General features: G+C 26.7%; 3 protein-coding genes across 3 annotated transcripts; 2 read left to right on the forward strand and 1 right to left on the reverse strand.

Moving 5' to 3' along the window:
• The first annotated feature begins 33 nt into the window (after window positions 1–33).
• LOC113551456 (coiled-coil-helix-coiled-coil-helix domain-containing protein 7) lies at window positions 34–892 on the forward strand. The gene is made up of 3 exons (XM_026953706.1): window positions 34–277; window positions 533–631; window positions 732–892. Exons 1-3 carry the CDS (start codon window positions 236–238, stop codon window positions 831–833), a joined length of 243 nt encoding a protein of 80 aa, XP_026809507.1. The 5' UTR covers window positions 34–235; the 3' UTR covers window positions 834–892.
• A 24-nt stretch (window positions 893–916) lies between these two features.
• Window positions 917–9,865, reverse strand: LOC113551454 (AP-1 complex subunit beta-1). The gene is made up of 15 exons (XM_026953704.1): window positions 9,728–9,865; window positions 9,429–9,561; window positions 9,227–9,352; window positions 7,828–7,998; window positions 7,518–7,763; window positions 7,254–7,447; window positions 5,247–5,421; window positions 4,979–5,166; window positions 4,211–4,915; window positions 3,798–4,130; window positions 3,646–3,732; window positions 2,229–2,358; window positions 1,978–2,149; window positions 1,611–1,765; window positions 917–1,393 (listed from the first exon to the last, which is right to left on the reverse strand). Exons 3-15 carry the CDS (start codon window positions 9,332–9,334, stop codon window positions 1,319–1,321), a joined length of 2,739 nt encoding a protein of 912 aa, XP_026809505.1. The 5' UTR covers window positions 9,335–9,352; window positions 9,429–9,561; window positions 9,728–9,865; the 3' UTR covers window positions 917–1,318.
• A 3,506-nt stretch (window positions 9,866–13,371) lies between these two features.
• On the forward strand, window positions 13,372–15,162 carry LOC113551455 (transmembrane emp24 domain-containing protein 3). The gene is made up of 3 exons (XM_026953705.1): window positions 13,372–13,698; window positions 13,769–14,014; window positions 14,089–15,162. The coding sequence occupies exons 1-3, from the start codon at window positions 13,537–13,539 to the stop codon at window positions 14,329–14,331; spliced, it is 651 nt and encodes a 216-aa protein (XP_026809506.1). The 5' UTR covers window positions 13,372–13,536; the 3' UTR covers window positions 14,332–15,162.
• Window positions 15,163–23,549: the final 8,387 nt, after the last annotated feature.

The raw sequence follows: 23,549 nt of genomic DNA on the forward strand, positions 1-23,549 counted from the left end.
TATATCTGTGACCGTGATATATTTTATTCTGTGTATCGTGTTTATAAGTTGTTGTTCGATTGCACTAATTGATAAGAAATATATTTGATCTTGATAGTCAATATTAACTATTTATTTCTTATTTTAACTAAATATTTTACTTTCCATTTTATGCCAGCAAATCGCAAGCATAAAGAATGATTTTATAATATTACACTATCCTATACTAAGAACGTTTTGTTGAATTGTAATTAAAATGTCTGAAGCGAAAAATGGAGATTCAAATCCTTGCTTGCAGGTAATATCATATAATTACAGTTGACAGTTATAAATGTATTATTAATGTTTACTTTATCATGATGGTCTATTGATCTACTAAATAGTCCATAATATGCATAAATAAGTTTATGACTAAAATAAAATATATTGAATAACTCTAAATATCACTTCATAATTCATTTACCCACTTTTAGTGATAATACAAAAAATTCTGTTTTCAATGTCAAAAACTAGAATACATGACATTTAACTTTATATTTTGCTGTACATTTAGGAACAAAGGTTATCATTCAAATGCTTACAAGATAATTTTGGTGATAAAACTCAATGTGAACCGCAAATAGAAAATTACAAAGACTGCAAAACATTTTGGGTATGTTTTTATGCACAAAAATAAAATTAGTATCATATTACATATTTTTTTAAATTTTTAACCAATTTAATATGAAAATGTTAATTTATAATGTTTTCAGTACAATATTTTCAAAGAACGGAAAAACAATAAAATAAAGCCATATATGCCATCATTAGAAGAAAGGATAAAAATTAAGAAGGAATACATGAGTGGTCAATAAAACATTAAAATATTGCATAACTAATAATATGATGTATTATAATATATCGTTTACTATAATATTGTCTATATATTTTTGTGTTCATACCATATATGATTATAATTATAAATTTTTATTTAATACTTGAATAAGGTTTAAATAAGTGTAGTATTGTTTAAATTAAATAAAAATATTAATAATAAAAAAAAAAACGACAATATTATTATGATTAAATAATATTTGCATGTATAAATAACAAAATACATAATGGAAAAAAAATCAACAATAATATTGTAATGCTTATATAAAAAGAAGATTAATTTTGAGACAAATATAATTTAGTTTACTATTCATGTATTGCAAATAATAATAAATAAATAGGTAGCTAATATTTTAATTAATTTACTTTACTATATATAAGTGTTATAATGAAAGCTTATAAGACTACCTACTAACAGTTATAAAACTTATACAAATACTTGGAATCAACTCGTTAATTTAAGTTTCTATGAATGAAGGATAGCATCATATGCTTGGAAGACTCCTTGGGCCACTTCCATAGCTAGTAACTTTAATGATAGCTAAACATAAAATAATTAAGTTAGAACAAAAAATTACAATAAGCTTGGTTAGCAATCATTTATTTTGCTGAAATATAAATTTATTTCAAAAAGTTATAAAATAATTATTTTTAGAAATTATTAGATATTCCATGTATAAAATAATTTACAATACAATTTTATTAACACTGAAGGAAAATAAAATGGGTTTTTGAACAATACAACTTAAATTACTTACAGTTATGTTTGGATTTCCTGGTTGAATTTTAAGCTCATTCAACACCCAATTGCCATTAGTCAACTTTAATGATTGGTATAACATGTCCTGACCTTCAACGTGCCTTTTAGCTATTGTAAACACATTATTTTGTGACATCTTCAAAACAATAGCCTCTGAAAAGTATTAATATATATACATTTATAATAACAATAACTGCTAAGGATATTGAACAAAATTGTAAGAAATAATAAACGGATAAATTTAAATCCAAATAAAAAGGAGAAAATAATTAAATTGGGGAAAAAAATTTTATTAATGAAACTTAATATTACAAGAATTTTAGTCAAATATTACTTTATATGAAATTATTGAATTTATTTTCTACCTGTGTTACAAAGAACATTTTTCAAAGTGAACTGGACTTCATTTTCTGCAGGTATATCTTTCCAAGTTTTCAAAAAAACTCGTTTATCCATTTGACCATCTTCGATAAAGAATACATTCATTGGTATAATACAAGCAAAATATAAAACATCAATGTTGTTTTTTATTGCCACCTATAACATGGTAGTGAATTAAAATATTTATTGTTTTTTGTAATTTATGTCACAGTAGGCATATTAATTTAATTTATACTTGAAGATTAGTTATGGGTTCCATTCGTTGAATAAGTCCAGTGGTCGCAAGAGCTAAGCTGGTTTCATAAGATGCTGTAGGTAATAATGGGTTTAATACTTGTAATGGGCGAGATGGTGTCAAGCCAAAACTAAAAATAAAGAGAAATATTAACAAAAAATATAATGCAAAATTAAATATTCTATCGCGTAGTTCAGAATTGTATTGTAAAATGTTGATAACTTATTGAATATGTTACTATATTTTAAAACTTATATTTAACTGATCATTTAAAACTTTTTAATTTTAAATTCTGAGCAAAGTGAGGAATGGGTACTTGGTTTTATAATTATGTTTATTGACATTGTTGTATGACCAATATACTTTTTAAAGTTAATGATATTACCTAGTCTTTTTTGTTATTTTCTGATACCATTTCGACAAATAAAGAGCAAAATAAATCATGTGAATTTAGGAGATTACTAGATTTTATACAAAAAAAAATATTAGTTTGCATTGAATGAATACAATTTTAAAATATCCTTATAATAGTAATACAGTTTTCATTATTTTACTTTTTTGATAAAATATTCTCCTTTTTTCTTCACTTAGATTTAAACAATGTAAATTGATTGTAACTAATCCCAACATAGCCAAAGTTTTTAAAATAAATAAAAAATGTATATGTATTTTAGATTCTGAGAGGAGCTATAAATTTATTAATTTTGCATTGATGTATTTTTTGTAATTCGAACTTTTAAAAACAAGAGATTAGGTAAATCTTAAGATAAAAATTATAACTTATCAGTATCGGTAAAAGTACAAAACTTTTTACTAATTATGTGATATTTTTTTCCCTTGCTATTTACTTGTATATATATTAAAATATTAAAAATTTACAAACCTTTTTGCAGTTGAAAATGTATAAATTATGCAATTTTTATATTTAAAAATTAAAAATTGAATACTAAATATTAATTAAATTTAATATTTAAGTTTTTCATGAGAATTTTACAATGAAAAAAAAACATATAATCATAATTTTGTTATAATTTTAAAATATTATTCAGAAGGACATAAAACATATACAAGTATTATTATACTTTACACACAATGATATTTTCAAATGCAATATTTTTAGTAGAAAATTTGGATTATTTTTTTATTATTAAATTCAAATTTAATACATCCATTTCAGTGACCCACCCAATATCTACTGTACAGTACAATGGTACCTAAAGTTTTTTATTTTATATTTTTTTAAATATGTTCATAAGTTTTGAATCATAATTCTAAAAACTAAACATTATCATAACTTGTGATTATAACTATAATTTGGTAATCAATTTTAATATGCTTCATTAGAATAAAAAGAAATGAAAATGTTTTTTACGTACATTATATTTTTAAATTATTTATCTAATACTCTAATACTTACGAATTTTTGTTCAACTGAATAGCAAATCCACTCATTGGTTGCATAGCTTTGTTCTTGAGAGTCATGTCCATACTAATTTGACCATTCCTAAAAAAAAAGAAAAATTAAATAATATAAGACTTGTATAAATATATTTTTATTTCAAAACATACTTTCTCGAAAATGTTCCCATAATTTCTAATCCTTTGCCATTTTCACTGGGTAACCACAGTTGTTTGGGTGGAGAATAAGATACTGGTGTTGGTGTGAATCCAAAAATGTCACCAAGCAAACCTGTATTTGATGATGAAGCTGCTGGTAAGTCAGATGTCGTTAATAATGAATCCAACCCAGAAGCAAGTAAATCAACAGAAGGTGGTTGAACAGACGTATTAACAACAGCTGGAGTAGTCAGATCCATACTAAGAAGATCTCCAATCAACGATTCTTGTGGGGCAGGTATGACTGCAGCTTGTGGAACATTACTTGCAGAAGAATTTTCATTTCTATAAACAATGCATGTTAGTTGAGTATGCACTATATTGTAGTAAATGGAAATTAATAATTATAATAATAATTTCTTTACCTGGCTGGTAAGGATTTTCGTAATCCTGGTCGTCCTTCAACAAATGCATTTGGTGGCTTATGATAAACACTGGCCAGACTAGAAATATGACATACAAGTTCATCAAGTAAGGTTGGTTCTAAAAGATCAGTTTCCTCAGAAATTAGTGGTTTTTCAGCAAGTACTACATCTTTGGCTGCACCCGGATCAGTAGACAGCAATCTCCAATAAATAAAACCACGATCACGTAAATCAGGATTATCTGAATCTTGTGTAGCTAAACTTAAGACTTGTTGTACTAATTCTTGAGTGTCAGTAGGTCTCTTCAAAAACAGTTTAACGATAGCAGTTAATAACTGCAATTGTACTTGAGTATTTTCATCATGAAAACCTTCTAAGAAGCTTTCTAATAATTCATCAGCATTATCAATACGTTCAGCATATTCTCCAATTATCCAAATCATAGATGCTCTTGCTTCAGGCTCATCAAGCGTATCCAAATTTTCACATAATAAAGATATTATGCTTTCGTACTTGTTAGGATATTTTCGGAATATATCTTTAATAACAACAATTGCTTCTTGCACTACATAGTTTACTTTTGTTTGTATGAGGTCCAAAAGTGTAGATACGCAGCGTTCAGCAGACTGCTCTACTTTAATTGCACATCGACCAATTGCACGAACTGCTTTGCGCACAAAATCAACATCAACTTCAGTGGCATACCTAAACAAATTTTAAATTGAAGTCAGATAAACTTAAATAGTTAGCTATAAAAAATAAATTTACTCTTTTAGTTCTGAAAGAACTTGTGCTATATTTGCTTGTGATGCTAAGCGTATCATAATATCCAATTTTTCTAATTTTACATAAATAGGATCATTATATTTCACAAAAAAAACTTTCATTTCATGTTTAAGTATATCAGGCCTCTTTTGCACTATTAAATTAATATTTCTGAGCGCAACATATTGAACCTATAAAATATAAATTCATAATTATTTGGTAAAACTTTGGACATATACAATATATATTATTATAGAAATATATATATTACTTCTGGTTCAGTAGACAATAAAGTAACAAGTGGTGGAGCAAGTTTTTTAGTCAATGTAGTAACAAAATCAGAATCAGTTGGTAACATTTCCATTAGTTTCATTAACACTTTAATAGCAGACAAAACAACGGCTGCATTAGCATGAGCTAATCTTGGTGTTATTCTTTCACATATGCTAAAATAAATAAAACTATCAATTATCAAATAAACAGTACATTTAAATTAATAACATGTTGTAAAATTTGTGGTAGTGGACATTTTTAATTTTAAAAAAACAACCAAAATAATTATAAACAAATTGAACAAAAACAGAGTTCTTCAAGAAATGGAATTTCAAAAAAAGTTAGGCAAATGGATGTGTTCAATTTGGCATTATGGTTATAGAATTACTAACTTTATAAAATTTTTTTTTTTATACCTAAGATTTGAAAATTCAGTACAAGGTTCATTATAATTTATAAGTTTTTTAATACATACATAAAAAAAATTCTAGTGGAAAGTAAAATAATTTTTTTTATAACAGTTTCAAATTCAAATATTAACAACATTAGACATTTTCTCATATTAAAATACTTTTCTTCCAACTATATTTGATAATGTTTTGTAATTCAAAATTGAACAACTGTAAATACTAGAAAATGTTTATATGATTATTATTCTATGCATGAAATAATTTCAAAAATATATTGACACTTTTTAAACTATAAAAAGAAATTATGAATTTAATATGAAACCACACATATGTGTTTCTTAAATCTGTATAAAATTACAAAATTTGTTAGAATGAAGAAAATTACAAACTACAAGTATTTTGTAGTCAAAAATTTAAGTTTTTTAATTTTTATTATTCTATGTTTAAAAATGTAATAAAATATTTCTCATACTGGAACTAAAAAATATTCAAATACAACTTTTTTTTATAAATGTTTGAAATTTAAATTTGGATAAAATTACATATTTACAGAACGTATAAAGGTTAATTATTATGTTATACATCAAAAACGTAAGTCACAGAGACTTAAAATATTTACATAAATTATATTACTATGAATTTCACAATACTCAATGTCATTTTTAACTTATTTTAAGATATTATCTATTTATACTTATGATCCTACTGTTTTTACAGTATTTAGAGAAAGATCATATTAAATTTTGAGATATATAAGTTTAAAGTTGATATAGTATGACTATATATTATAAATAATAATATATAATTAAATATTAATATTATTTATAAAAGTCATATTTTCAGAAAAAATTATATTAACCAGCAGAAATATTAAAATTTAAAAGTAAAATAAACAACTTTAAAAGCTATAATTAATATATATATCATAAAGTATACTAAGTAAAATAGGCTGACAGATGATCAACTCTCTCAGAATCTTTTTTCATAAAACATCATTAAATTCAAATTTAATACACCCATAATAATGGCTCACTCTACTTCACCTAATAATGTACGGCAGAGTGGTACCAGTTTGCTTATATTTTTATTTATACATTTTAAAGCAGTGGTTCTTAACTTTTTATGGTTTGCCGAGATTACTAACGGCTTATACGGATATGGACCAATATTCTAAATTAAAATAAAAACTCTTAATTCAATATTTAGTAAATAAATAATTTATTTGATTCTAATTTCACTCTAACTATTCTGATTTTACGTGTCACTGGAGGATACTGTTTTTTTATTTTTTCCATTATTCTGCATTTAAGTGCTTTTAAGGACTGAAAGGTCCCCATGAGGCAGTACTGTCCATGTTGAAAACCACTGTTATAAAGCAATCATGTGTAAAATGCTAAAAGTTATTTCAGGGATAGTTAAATATGTTTAGAAATACAAAAGTAAAAAAGGTTATAGTAAGATATTTTAAAGTATGTATGTTTTTTGAAAAATATATTATTTGTTAGTGCAAACTTAAGTTGTACTATTTTATTAAACAATATACATAATTAAGTCAATAAGATCTAATAAAATGTATACTTTTAATTAATATTTACCTTTGTGCCTCTCGATCATCTTTTGGGCTGTAATTAGCTAATGAATCAAGAATAAATACTTGACCCCATTCTGTACATTCATTTAACGCAGTTAAAAGTTTATTAATGGTTTGTGAATTCATTTCAATCAATGGAGAACCAGTTATACTAGCTTCATTCATTTCAGATAAAGCTGCAACAGCATTAGCAACCACCTTTTTGAAAAAAAATAAAAACATATTGTCATTTTCAGATTAAAGTTTTTTTACAAAAATAAATATTTACCATAGGATTAGAGTCTGATAAGAGTTCTTTTAGTTGTTCTAAAAATCCTTGGTCGTCAACTAGTTGAGCATTTATGTCATAGAGTTTAGCAACACAAACAGCAGCAGTTTTACGTACATATGGATCTTCGTCTCGCAAGCATTTACGCAATGGTTCACATAGATATTCGGTTATTTTTTCCACTCTGATGCAACCCATAGTACGCACTGCTAAAGCACGTATTAGTGGATTTGGATCTTCACAATCCTGTTGAGAAATAAGACAAAGTTTATATATTTAAAATATAGTAATAAATAGTGAGAAATATTACCTTAACAAATGTATTGACAGCCATAATAGCCATATCGGGATTGCTTTTAGCATAATTCATCAAATACAAATAAACAAGTTTCTTCAGTTCTAAGTTATCAGTTTGCATACAGTTTACAACATCAGGAAATAGAGCAGACACATCTTTACCAACTGTCATAGATGCTATAACCTATTAAAAATAATAACAAAAGTATAAATATTATAACTTCTAAATAAATCCCAGCTCGTAAATAATTATTCATAATAATTTAATTATACTTAACACTTGGTTACAGTATAATCTACATAAATTAGACTTTTGTAGAAAAACCTTTTATTTTTTTTAAGCTTTATGTTCATAATTTCCAAAAACCATAATAGAAAAACATACTATCAGTAGTAAGTTTCTTTAAGAAAGAAAGAAACTAACAATTAGTTATAAATGACATATTAGATAGATCTTTAACTTTAAAACATAAAGGTATTAAAATATATTTAAATATCTAAGTAAATATAATAAATCTATAAAATAGTTACAAACATATCCGTTCTGCTGTACATTAGGTTGGAATGGGTGTGTAAAATTTGAATTCTATAATATATTAATGTATATGAAAAATGATTCTAAGCAGATGGTCTATCAACCTATATCACTAAGTATATTTTATGTTATGCTTTTTTTTTTAATTAAGCTCTTAAAGTAACTTATTTTACTTTAAATATAGCTATGAATTGATATATTTTTTTCCAAAAGTATTGCATTTATTATATTTTTACTTTTGTTAGTATTTCATTATTAAATATAAATTTATATCATATCAACTTATGCGGTTCAGAATTTAATATGATCTTTTTCTTAGTACTGTAAAACAGTAAAAATAGGACTATAAGTGTAATTAGATAATATCTTAAAATAAATTAAAAATTTCGATGAGTATAGTGAAATTCATAGCAATATGGTACACGTAAAAATTAATTATCCACAAATAACGTTTTTGATTTCTTTTATTTTAAAAAGTATTAGAAATTTTGAACCCTCAAAGAACCAAGTTCATCTAATTCACTAAACTACACTCTTAAGTTGAAAATTGAAGAATTTTTAGTGCTTCAAAAGGTAACTACAGGTAAGGCCTACTACATACACATAAAACATGAAATGTATGTATACAAAAAATTGCAAAACAAATTGTTTTGCTTAAAATCTAAAAAGTCGATACACAATTATTAATCTCAATATAAGCTAGTGCAGTTAGTACTGATTCAAATTCGAAATGTTGATATAAGTATTTTATTTATAATCTAAATTATTCAAGACAACAATGACAGTTTATTACAATTCTAATCAGCTTATGATTACATTTTTGGGTAAAATATTTAATCAATAATAAGCTTAATAGTATTATTTTATGGACTTTTACCTTTTTTACAGCTTCTCTCTTTTTTTCTTTTTTGTCGCTATTTAATTCAGATTTCAGTTCAAATATTTCACCTTTTTTTGTGGTGGTGAAGTATTTGCTGTCTGTCATTTTGATATTTTAACTTTTCTGTAAAAATATATTTAATATTTCAACTATTATTGAATATTAACTGATAAATAATAGTACACGAATACAACATTACCTTACCAGTACTGTTAATAGTATATTAATATGAAAGTGTACACACCACCTTATCTTCTTGAATAGAGGGGCGTGCGTCAGTAGCAATCTGTTATCGATACAATTTTAAGCAAAATTACCTATTTTTGTAAATCCTGTGAAAAAAATAAATCAATAGCAGGTAAATTTCGTAATTAGTTATGCAAAAACGCCAGAATCTGATGATAAATGATAAGTAATGTATAGTGTACTATTATTGTTATTATGTATGTAAATAATAAATATAATAGTATGTCGTATTGATATTATTTGCTTTATTACACTAATTTCTATTCGTCCGCCTCTCAATAGATATTATAGTTGATACGAATGGCAATTGCCCGATGCTCGAATACAATATGCACTAAATTATAGTAAACGTTATTTACATTACAATAAACTGAATAAACATTAATACTGATAAATAATTAAAAATTAACATTGATAACACGTATTGCAAATAAGACAGTGGTACAAGTAGTCGGAATGAGAACATAATTGTCAGTGTTCTCCTTCACGTGTGGATAGGCAGTGTTGCAAATCCAATAATTTTAAATTGGTATGATCATAGAATGGATAAAAATAAAATCACGGTCTTGAAAAAAATTTTTTATTTAACTTATAATCTGTGGTTTTTATATTTTGTTTTAATTTTAATAATTTATGTATGTAATTATTTTATTTTTTTCAATTTTGTAATCTACTATATTATATTTTCATGCACTAAATTATGTACCTTATGTAATTGGTTTTTTTTTCTAATATCTATGACTCCAGACTCACGAGTAACCACGATTTAAGATAGTATCTTAAATCGTGCGAGTAACTGCACAGTTTAATTAATGGTATACCGTATACCGTAAACCTACTACCTTACGTACTATCATTGATTATATACAATAAACACATTGACCATATAGTCAACTACTGATTTAAATTACTAAAACTAAAAGTTTAAAACATTAATTTACTCTTTTAAAATAATTTGTCTATGTCGTGCTATGGGTGCGATGTCCTCTTAACATTAAAATAAATATTTAAAATAAACATAATCTAACCTAAACGACATAATATCAATAGACTAAAATAACGCAGTACGCACTATTGTATAATATTATAAGAAATATAATGGATAAAGTGGCATAAAACATAAAAAAATATTTTTATTGATATAATTTTTTTGATTAACGACAATAATTATTAATTTTAAATATCGTAACAATTATTGATTTGAATATTTTTTAAATTTAGATACGTCTATGCCTATAATTCTATATTATCTTAAATCGAGATCACTATACTCACTAGCTTCAAATTTGGATTAGATTACAACCATGATTTAAGATAATTATAGAGATTGGGTTATCAAGATGTTCGAAAGATACCAGAGATAAATATAACTCATAAGCACAAATACATTCTAGCTACAACCTAAGTACTAGGTAATATCAACATTTAACCTACATTCTATACTCCTATTGACTATTACACTCTTACCTGTTTCATAGTCAAATTGCTACTCTACATTACTAGATAAACTATATTACTATATTAGTAATTAGTATCGGTATTTTACTTAAAAGTCCGGCTTGTACTTATTTTTAATATGAAATTGGAACTTGTGTTTCGTTTAGTTATAATTATATTTTCACTAAAAAAATACCGTTATGGATTTAGATTTTAAACACTATAAGGATTTCACAGACACAGATGACAGATAACACATACTGATCGTTTGCCAAAATAACCAAACTATTATCCAGAGAAATTCATTTTTAAAATTAAAGAAAGTTAAGTAAAGATAATGTATAAAGATGTGTGTAATAAATTTGTAATCTACGACTTTCGAATTAAAATTATAATCTATAACATTAGGTATATAATATGATTAGTCCTTAGACCTAATATTATTAGGTGACTTAACTTAATAACTATTACATTTGGGCAGGGCCCGCACAAGGAGGGGGGTCAAGAGGACCCATGGTACTGGGGCCCGGCGTCCGTGCCGGGCTAATAATAATTACTTCAAAATATATTAGAAAAATGTTTTAAATACTTAAATTTTTTTCAAGATTCAAGTATAAATTATTTTCGGATTTTTTTAATTAACTTGAAAATCATATGCGAAATCTATAGCTTATGATCATATTCTATATATTATAATATCACACCACTATTAATAACTTGAATACAATTGATCGCCTATGAAATTTTTCCTTCTCTTTCCTTAACTAGTAACCTAAGTTGGTTTATTTATAAATGTATATACGTAGTATTTTTGTTTGTAATAATTTAGTTATGTCATATTAATTGAATAATATTTTTCTAGATATAAATGTTAGTTTATATTTATATATTATATCGTTATGTTATATTATTGTCATACGTTCGTAAAATCGTAAATATTATAATGTCTTCAATTTATAAGATACCTATAAATTTGTTGATATTTTATTTTTTAATTATACCTTCTCCTATAATTTATACTTAAAACTAATATTTAAGGTTAAAGGTATATTCATGTCGAAAATGTATTGTTATTTAAGGGAGGCCCGGATTTAGTTGTGTACCCGGACCAAAAATATGATGTGGGGGACCTGCATTTGAGACTTTTATTCTCGAACTTTTTTTACCGGACTATTATTCGGGGATTCGTCTGAGCAAATAGGGCAAATAGGCAAATACATCACAAATAAATTATGTATGTTTGATAACAAAAAGTCCTACATCCGTCGCAACGGTCATGATGAACGAGCATCTTCACTGCATGCAAATATATCGGGCATGTATATGTCTTATACCTACTGACTAATTTACCAATATTGGTTATATCTTGTATGTCATATCTATAAGACTCATTAGGTAACCTACAGGTGGTTCATAAGTCATGACGTCATGAATAACGATTTTCGTCACATAAATTTATAGAATGACCCTGCCATAAAACTATACATGCCAAAAAAAATTCAGGGGGGATGAGGGTTCATATACATTTTTTACAATTATCAATATTACATATATTTTTTGTGGGGTGTGGGAGGGAGGGATTTTGAACCCCCAAAAAACCATACAGTAAACGTCAGGTCCAGACAGTCCAGTGCTCGGAATGAAAAATCTTTTGAACCAGAATGCCATGCATTATTATTAAATATATTTAATTTACGTACATAAGTACACGTAAAAATTATGTCTATTGTACGGTGGCGGATTCACGGGGAGTTGTTTCCTCCCCTTTGAAAGTTATACCATATATAAATATATGTATATATGTATAATGTGTATGTTAGCCGTTAGTCCTTACTAATATATTTGTAACTTATCAAATCCTAAACATTGTGCTTATAAAGTTATATAATATCTTATATAATAATTAATAATATGAAAAATGTTAGGGGCCTTTGCAAAAATAAATCCTAGATCCACCATTGCTTTCGTAAAAATATATGTTTTTCCACATTTCCTAATGATTTTTCTTTGGATAAATTGTTTTATATTTAGATACATAGTTTCAACGTACTTTTTTTTATTTGTAAAAAAATCATCACCGTCGTCATTATAGGTTTCTTTTTGATTGAATTTCGTAAAAATAAACTTATATTTTTAACTGTTGTGGTCTACAGACTACAGTCGAATAGAATTTTATAGCATATAGACAAAATGTATTAGTGTAAACTATTAAATAATATAGTAAACAAATTTGATGAGAGAAAAAATGAAAAAGAAAAGTTTTTAAGTGAAAATTATATTGAAAAATATTTAAAATTTTTAAATACTATTATTTTACATCGTGATATGAGCCTATAACCGTGGTCATGAAAAAATTAGACATAATGTTTATGTTATCATTTTATTCTCGCAGCAATGTCACCGCCAATCAAAGAACACGTAAGCAATCAATGACGTCAACGATTCGCTTGCACATTATCAATAGCGTTACAATTATCTCGCCGAATATTTTAATTTCAAAGTTTGAACAGATAAATAAAATATAATTAAATAATAAAACAATAAATAAAAAACGTGATATCCAACTAAGAACTGTGAACAGTTTAAATGTTTCGCTCTGTAACAACTATACATCAACAGCAAAAATGATACCATCGAATAAAAACTCGCTTATCGCATTTTTATTTTCATCGTACTGCATCTGTTTGGTGAAATCAATCGAGTTGACTTTTGAACTTCAGGACAAAGCAAAAGATTGTTACTATGAGAATATAGAGAAAAACACGTCCACCACTCTGGAATATCAAGTAAGTGATCTGCTGTTTATAGTTAACACATTCATTTTATAATTAATTTTGTGTTTGGTTCCAATTGCAGGTTGTCACTGGTGGTCAATACGATGTTGACGTGATAATCGAGTCCCCGACAAAAGAAATTCTATATAGACAAGTGAAATCACAATTCGACAGCCATACATTTGTTGCAACGGTGAGTGGACCATATGCCATTTGTTTTAGCAATGAATTTTCAACGTTCTCGCACAAGCTTGTGTACATGGACTTGCAAGTTGGTGAGGAAGACTCTCTGCCTGGTATAGGAGAACAAGTGACTGTTATGACTCAGGTATATTTTCAAAATACTTCCTTTATTGATTGTACCCTAATATAGAATATAAATATTTCATTATGTTGTTTTAGATGGAAACAACATCACAAGATATTCATGAATATTTAAACAAAATTATCGACTATCAAACTCATCATAGATTAAAAGAGGCCCAAAGTCGTAAACGTGCTGAAGATCTAAATCACCATGTAGCTTTATGGTCAGCTACAGAAACTGTTGCAATATTATTAGTAGCAATTGTGCAAGTATTTATGTTGAAAAGATTCTTTACAGAAAAATCACCAACACAAATTCAATATAAGTCGATGTATTAAAACTATTAGGTTGAGAATAAAATACATTTTATAATATAATTTAAATACCAATAATAAATTATTATCTATTTTCTCGACATAATATTAAGATATGTTTACCAGAGACTTATGATTGAAAAGTGTTTTTTGTGTGTTAATTAATATTCATTAGTTCAGAGTTTAACAAAAACTATTAAGATTAGTATGTACATATTATTGGTTATAAATCATAGTGATTATTAAAATGCAAATAATTTATAATCATGCTTTGTACATTAATGTTTATGATGTTATCAAAATCAAATTGTTTACCTCTTTACCTACATGATATTAAGCATTATTTAGTCATCAAAACATTTTAATACTTTTAAAGTTTTTAACATCCATACATTATTTATAATTTTAAGTATTTAAATGATTTTTAAAATATATTATTTAAACTTTTATGTACCATATAATTTCTTATTTTGGATTTGGATCATTAAATTAATGAATTTGTACATTGACATTTGTTAAATTGAATTCTGTGTGAAATTTTAATTATTTTATATTGAAATATAAATAATTACTAATAAGGATATATTACACTTTTTTTTTAATTGTATATTTTTCATACAAATTAGGTACTATAAATACTTTCATTGTTATTAGGTATGTTTAAAAATTAGATACTATTATAGCATTTATAACTATTTCGAGGATACCCACGTGTGTTGCTTCTATCTTACAAACGTATATCATGACACATTTTTGTCGAATATGATCAATTTTATGTGTTTAGTTTAAATATTAAAGTGAAATCACCTATTATGAAACTTAAATGTAAGAATATAAGCTATGTTATCGTGTTGATTTTTTAGTGTTTTATTTTTACGCCAGTTGTGAGTATATTTATATTTAAAAATGCTCATAACTCACTTAAAAATTAAAATATCGTAAAAAACTGAGATAGGAATATAATTTATATGTTAGGTTAGAGCAGTGGTAGCCAACCTGTGGCATGCATGGCTTTTGTGGTACATTTATATTATTGATTGATATGCTAGAGTCAAATAAAATAACATATATGTTAAATTATTGTGAAGTAAATATATGTGTTAATTTTATATGGTACATTCCGATTTTGATTTTTTGACACAATATAGAAAAATGTTACCCATATCATAGGGTTTTATTAATATTATAATTTTAAAGTAACTTGCTTTAAAAGTTTAAAATGATTATATTAATAAAATCCTATGAGATACCCCAGATTATATTCTTACTTGATATAATAGTCAAATTTACTCTAATATTAAAGCTAACAACATACAATGGATTCTGCTGAACGCAAATTTGTTATTTTGTACATTAGTATATGTGGTTATGACATTGTAAATATTACATTATTTAATTGAGATGCAGATTGACTGATCAATACTACAAGTGTAATGTAATAGCCTTTAAGAACAGCTCATATGGGACTGTGTATTACATTTTCAAGCTTTTCAACCTAGCATACAATTTCTAGGATTAAATATTTTAATCGCCTATTAATGGCTTAAAAATGGAATTTTTCAAATTCCTACGATTTATAGTTTTTGAATAAAAAAAATACTATTAATTATTATTATCTGTAATATTGTTTAAGTATGCAATGACTCCAATTTTATCAAAATTTGAATTTTATTCGTTTATAAAAAAAATTGTGGTTTTAGAATAAACTTTTTTTGATTATATCCAGTATTAAAAAGTTTAAAGAATCTTGAATTATGTTTCAAGTCTTAGGTATGAATATTAAAAATCTTACAAATTTATAATTACAAAATAATTTTCAAATTTTCGTGATTTTGATAAATCTTGTTAAAACTTGAGTTTTTAATACTTATAAAGAAAATACATTATCGTAATTTACAACGTAACAACTTAAGAGATTACTAGGGCTTTTTGTATTAACTTTTCAATTTCTTTTACTAAAAATAAAAATGTTATAATAAATATTATAACAATTTTATATTTTAAATTGAATAAGAAGGAAAGAAAAATTTTGAAAATGATATCGTACCTAGAAAATCTTATTAATAAGTTGATAACCTTAAAAACATTAAAAAATGACCTAAAAAAATTACAAATATTTGTTTTAAATTAATAAAAATACATTTTTTTTTAAATTGTGCTCTATTTTACTATAAAATTCTAAATACATTTATCAAAACTTACAAATTACTCAAAATATAACATAAAGATGACAAAAAATGTCTTCAAATATTAAATAAAAAAATTAATATAAAAAATAATATTCACTACAACACGACAACGACGACTGCAATTGGTGAGATAAAATCGGATAGGTACTAATTAATATATACTAATCTTAGTCCGCGGTAATTTCAAAATGTTAAGTAAGTTATCGACATAATGACAATCTACAAGAAACAATAAGAAGTGAACTATTGTGAAATCAGTAAATATGACTAAAAATGTGGGAAAATGACCTAAAAATGTCAAAAAATTACTTTAAAAGTAACAAACACCAAAAAATTCAAAATAAAAATTAGTTGCTCAGATTTATACATGCTAATGAAACACATTTATGGCCAGGAGAGCATCGTCTAAAAAGTTCCAAAAAAAAAAAAATGCAAAATGCATCAACTTCCGAGCCCTACTTATTATCAATAATAATTATTGATGAACATTTCAAATATCAATAAGGTTATTAATTTTTTAATAATTATAACTAAATCATTTTTATCTACTGGTTTTTAATTGTTTCTGATTATTTTGAAATTTTACTTTTAATCTCAAAATTAAAAACTAGATCAAATACTTTACTAAAAACCATCCTTAAAGACCTAAGTTGAAAATTTAAGTAGTTTTATTACATCTAATAGCGAAAGGTGCTTAGTAGTATAAATTTATAATGGTTTGGCTGGTCTGCTGTAGCACGATTATTCGACCTCACGTAAAAAAACAACAGTGCTTTGCCTTATCAACCCAAATTCCAATAGATTTAATATACTTTAAAATCAGAGGAAGGCTTAGTAATGGAGCTGTCATCGAAAACATAAACAAGAAAGACGAAAAAATGAAGGAAATGATGAGGACAATGTAAATTTTTTTTTTCTGACGAAGATAAAAACATTAAAAACGATAAAATAAAATCAAGAATAGAATCAATTTCTTTAAATTGATCAAATGCTGCTGAAAATCTTAGCCCAAGCTAAGAAAATTAAGAATTTGTCTGAAGATCGCGTTTTTTCCGGGAAAAGAAAGGGAAAATGTTAAAATACAAATTCTTGCAGATGTGGATTAGGCAAGATGTGATCTTCAGAGTATTATTCTAGGAGTAATATTTTTTTTTACAGTAAAATGTAATTTATATGAAATTGATACAAACGAAGGTAGAACTCTTCAGTCGGAATTAATTCACGATTTGCTAATTTCTTTAAGAGAAGTGGCATGAAAATGTTCTGATTCGGGTGGCCAAATAAAATAATATAGATAATGTTATTCCTGTCCTCTGTGTGCCTTACATTACTATGATAGTTATTTACTATACTATTCATATTACATTAGTAATATTTAATTAAAATAACTATAATTTATTGATAAATAACATTCATGTCAAACCATTTTTAGATAATAATATTAATTCTTCAGCAGTAAATAGGTATTTAATTAGATTTTAGATTTAAAAGCAATTAATAGGAAACTAATACTTGATGCATCTACTTCAATTTTTTTATGCCTCCGTATAAAATCCCCGGACAAAGTTAACTTATTCCAACCTTGCTCTCAAAAATCGGGTACTGTGCATAATGCCCAACCACTACTTTGCCTGTAACAGATACACTCTGGCCACTACCAGAATAGACGATAACGTGCTCGTAATATCGTACTATTAATACATGTGTATTGTGTATTTATGTGTACATTATAGTAGCGAAAATCGATAAAGATAATAGTATATACATTTTATTATATTTTATTATTCGTATATTAAAATAGGCAGTGGCGGATCTATACACACAGGGCAACCTGAGGCAGCTGCCCCAGGGCGCCCAATGGACCAATGAGTTGACTCTATTTTCAAACAAAATTTAAGTGTAGACTAGTCTGTGGCTGATGTAAAAAAAGTGTAAAGTTAAACGTTGGCTGTGGTAGCAGGTGGTAGCAAAATAATTGATAAAATAATCAAAAATATAATATGTGTACATCGTACATGTGTACTGTGTAGATAGCATGAATCACATACAGCATTGGATATACTTATGTGTGTACGAATTTGTAAAGCGTAATACTAATAATACTGAACAAGTAACAAAATTGTCCAATTACATACTCGTATTGTACCAATTGATTATCAAAAACAAAAACATATTGGAGCAGAGCTCGTTAAAACCATCGAATTTGATGAAGTGATTAACAAGTTTGCTTCAACAAAAGCCAGAAAAATATGCATCCTGTATAAGGTTATAACTTATAATAAAATATTTGTGTATATATAAATTTATAAATTTATAATATTTCTATATCGTTGATAATAATAAGTTACCAATAATAGTCATTTTTTAAAAAAAGTATCCATATAGGTCACAACTTTAGTCAAAAGTTTGGCGATCTGTCCAGTTAAAGTTGAAATATTTTATACAGACTAGTTAAGAAGTGGGAGGAGGGCGCCAAAAAAAACTGCCCTTTAGTGAAAAAATGCGTAATCCGTCACTGAAAATAGGTATAAGTGATACAATAATACTATCTAAATCCATTTACAATATACATTGTAATATGTAAAATAATAACAAAAATAAAAATTTCAATTACCTAATCTTATTTTAAAAACAAGAAAATGGAAAACAGATTTGGAATCAGTATAAAAAATTAAATAGCTTCACTGCTTCAGTTTAAATAACTCCAATAAAATTTGTTGTTTCTTAGTGATTAATGGTTATGGATTATATAACTACTCGTATAGTTGTATATCTTTGTTTGTTTTTCTTTGTTAGGTACATATATATATTCATATATTTATGATTATTGAGTATTTCTATATATCTAATTATTTAACCGATTAAATATATTCTGTATAACTATGATTATTATAATATATCATAATAGTTTTTATAATACTTATTAATTAGTTATTATACCTACTCAGTTGCGTTATTTCAGTTTTTCCGAGATTAGTGTAAATCATTTATTGATATGCCGATTCGAGTTTTTATACGCTGTTTTAGTTATATGGTGAGCCAATGACGTAGCTAGGAATTTTGTATAGAGAGACTGAGTCTCTCAAAAAAAATACAAAAATTACAAGTACAATATTATATTTTTTTTACTATTATTATTATTATTATTATCTTAATACAATTATAAGGTCAACACAATCAATGGGAGGTCTATAGCCCACTTAGCCTCCCTGGCTACGCCACCAACGTCATCCAACCAATTTATAAGTGCAAAATATCAACAAATTTGGCAAAAAAAAAATTGAAGAACAATTAAATTATAAGTACAAATGTGTAAATAAACCTTTTGTAAAAACACTTTTTAATAGTGATTTGCAAAGCATATGTTAATAAATCACTATTTTTATAATGAATTACAAAAATGTAGCACATAACCACCTAACTACCATTTTATAACTAAAATATGAATTTTTAAAATATTTAACTGTGCTGAGAAAAGGGATTGATATAAGTTATTTACTATAATATTAGAACTAATTCCAAGTCTTAATGCCAAGGTCGTACCTCATATGAATAAAATGATTGTAGTTTAATATTTGATTTTTAATTAGCGTATTCATAAACCATTCACAAAGTTGATTTAAATAGTATTATAAATTGGTCGAGGTGCAATTAATGGATCATTGTGCGTATTGATAATATATCACTTTGTAACAAACACTTCGTGAGTAACAAGAGTATTTGAAATAGATATTACTTAAAATCAAAATTATTTATTTTATAATGAAAATGTACAAGTTGGGCATCAAAATTTGTTAGCTATGTATAATTTATATTACTGTTATTAATAATCATTTAAGACTAAAAATATAAATTACACTATACAAGGTGTAGTACTTGAATGGAAATATCTTAATATTCGTATAAATATCCCAAAAATACAAATATAGTAAACTTGACATTAAACCTATAGAAGACCTATAAATTAAATCATATTAAGAAATGTTACGCTCATATTTATTTTTTCTGTCTTATGTTACGTGTGCAATGTGCGTTGTGCTGTGTGCATAACATAGACAATTTACGCTCAACAGTTTACGTTTAGCTTCGTTGATTTAAAAGAGTGATCTGACGTATAATGTAAAAACTGTAAGAACATTATTGTTACACAAGCATTTTTAAATTGTACTATTTTACATACGCAAAACTCGATAAAAAGTTGAATTATCGTAACCTATACATGAACACAATTAAAGTTCTTACCATTAAGTTTCATAATAGGTATAGATTCACTTTAATATTAAACTAACAAAGTTAAACATGAACCGTTGAGCGAATATTTGCTATATTATCAACTTGTTCGACGGAGACAACAAATGAGAGTATACAGCGTATTAGTGTGCATTTTAAAACTATATTGAACTCCGATTTCTTTATTTAGGTATTTTTAGACGAAAGGCTGAAAGAATATTACCTAGGTATTTAAAATGTATAAATGTATTGCATATATTATTGTGCTTTGTGTCTATACATATTTTAGTCTATAATGCTCTAAGAATGCAATATGTAACTTTTACCATTGAGTATATTATATAAATATAGATACTATTGGTTTTGGTTGCAATGTTGCAGAATTAGGTACTTCTTATTTTGCCGTTTATTAAAAATTATTGTTTTACTCGTCGTGCACTCGTGCGTATATATACTTCACACTTTTGCAACGCACATAATGTAATATATATTTTATAAATCACTGTCGTAAACGACGAACTGACAAAAAATTGGTTTTCGATATGCTCTCGTAAGTCGTAATATAATATATATTAATATTGTTATGGTATGACAGCGTGGGGGGACGATATCGCAGTGGAAAAGAAACGCTGTTGTATAGCGGTGGCGTGAGGGTGTCTGCGAGTCCTCTGCAGTAGACCGTATTCGTATATATATATGGGACGATCGTGCGGCGAAGTCCTTGGAACGTCAGTGGCGGCGTTGTATGATAAAAGAGCCGGGCGGGCGGCGTGCGTATAAGCGGCGATGGCGGCGACTACCGTCTTGTATGTATATAGTATATATAATATAGTGGCGTCGTGGTCTGAGTGTGCTGGCGGCGGCTAGCTGCGGCGTCAGATATTGTATGGCGTCGTCGTCGGACTTCGGATGAGATATGCGGAAAGAAGCTTTCGTCGCGACTTCGAAGGGGGCACCCACCATTCCGTCTCGTCAAGTCACCCCTTCACCCTTCCACCAAACCAATGCGACGGCTGGCCGCAGGCGTCAACCGTCTGCAGCGTTTAAATACTGTGTGTACGCGCCATGCGTGCCTGCAGCATGTACACGTGTGCGTGCGTGTGTTTCGGCGGCGAGTGGGGTCGCAAAGGAGGAAATTGATTGTTCGATGGCAACCTAACGGGCGAAAACGTGTATATACATATATTTAATATATATACTCGAGGGGAGGGGGAATGAGAAAAAAATAATATAAGAGAGGAGAAAAAATAACGTACGCGTACGATTATATTATACTATATATATATATATACGTGAAAGAGGGTGGTGGTGAGATGAGATGTGTATATATATATATTATATACATATACGTACGAGTATAAAGGACAAGGGAGGTAAATCGTTTATTATATATTGATATACATATTTGGTATAGGTCGTACATTGGTGTATAGTGAGTAATCGTAGAATTCGTAAACTTGTATTTTGTACATTGTACATACGGTTTTAGGAAAAACGGAAGTGCGGTGACTGCTACAACCAGTCATCACATTATTTTGAACTAAAGTACCAGGAACTGCATCGTAGTAGTGAAATAGTCAACTTCCTACAGCGGTAGTTTTTTGCAGGATGCAGTAAAATTTAGATGCGATGTGTTGTATGTAAACTTTTTACGGTAAACATTCACGCAACACACAAACGTGACCCGAGTGGTTTCTTAAAATGTTCTTAAAATAATAATGTTAATAAAAACGCTTACCAAGTTAGAGATCGACATGTAAACTTTCTTGATTCTCAATTTTTAGAAATTTATTAATTGTATGCAATGTGTATGTATAATGTATTTTATTTTCATTTTTATTTAGTGAGATAGATCTTCGAAACCGAAGAGCGGATTTTTTTTGTTTGGAGTCTTGTTAGATTCACATTGGCTTGGAGAAGTGCCGTGAAGATTTTCAGAACCTTATCTTTTATAGTTAATTCACTACAGAGCTTCAAAAAAAAAACATTAAAACACATTTTATTGGGCGTTTTTTTAGGTTTTACAGCTTTATAGCTTTGTAGTGAATTAACGATTGAAGATAAAGTTCTGAAATTTTTCACTGCACTTTTCCTGACCAATTTAAATCTAACAAGAACTCAAGTATTAAAATTCGTTCTCCAGGTTCGGTAATTTACCATGCTAAATGAAAATCTAGCAAAAAATAACTATATTTTTTTTGAAAATTTTTAATCTCATATTTTTGTCTACTTGATAATCCCTTTTTAATGAGCTATCAACCAACTTTTTAACTACCTATAATAGTTTTGGAGAAAAGTTAAAAAATAGAAATTTTGGGACTGTTCACCCCGATATTTTTGTGGATTCAAATCATTATACCGCTTGGGTGTGGTATCGGATCTCTCATTAATATGTTAAAGCTTGAGTTACATTTTTATCATTTTTCTACTTAACACAAATTCTTGAAGTTTTAAAAATTCAGACTTTTTTCATTTCCATGACAATACTTACCTGATTAAAAATCAAGAAAATAAAATATAAGCATTAGTTAGTTTAAATTTAATAATTTATAAAGGGGCAGCTAAATATATATTGGAGATGGAAAACCAAAAAATTTGGGCCTGTTTTAATCGTGTTATTACTTATTATTATGATATAAGTACTAAATATTTTCAAAAACTTATTTTTTTTTAACTAAATTTGATTGTATAAAACCATATAATTTTATTTTAATAAATACATAATTTAAAATATATTGCGATACAATATTATTGATACAATATTTTAATAAATTAGTAAATAACTGTTTGAGTTAGTGTCTATACTCTATACTCAGTCTGTAG

Source organism: Rhopalosiphum maidis, chromosome 2, assembly GCF_003676215.2.
Source record: "Rhopalosiphum maidis isolate BTI-1 chromosome 2, ASM367621v3, whole genome shotgun sequence".
Classification (NCBI taxonomy): Eukaryota; Metazoa; Arthropoda; class Insecta; order Hemiptera; family Aphididae; genus Rhopalosiphum; species Rhopalosiphum maidis.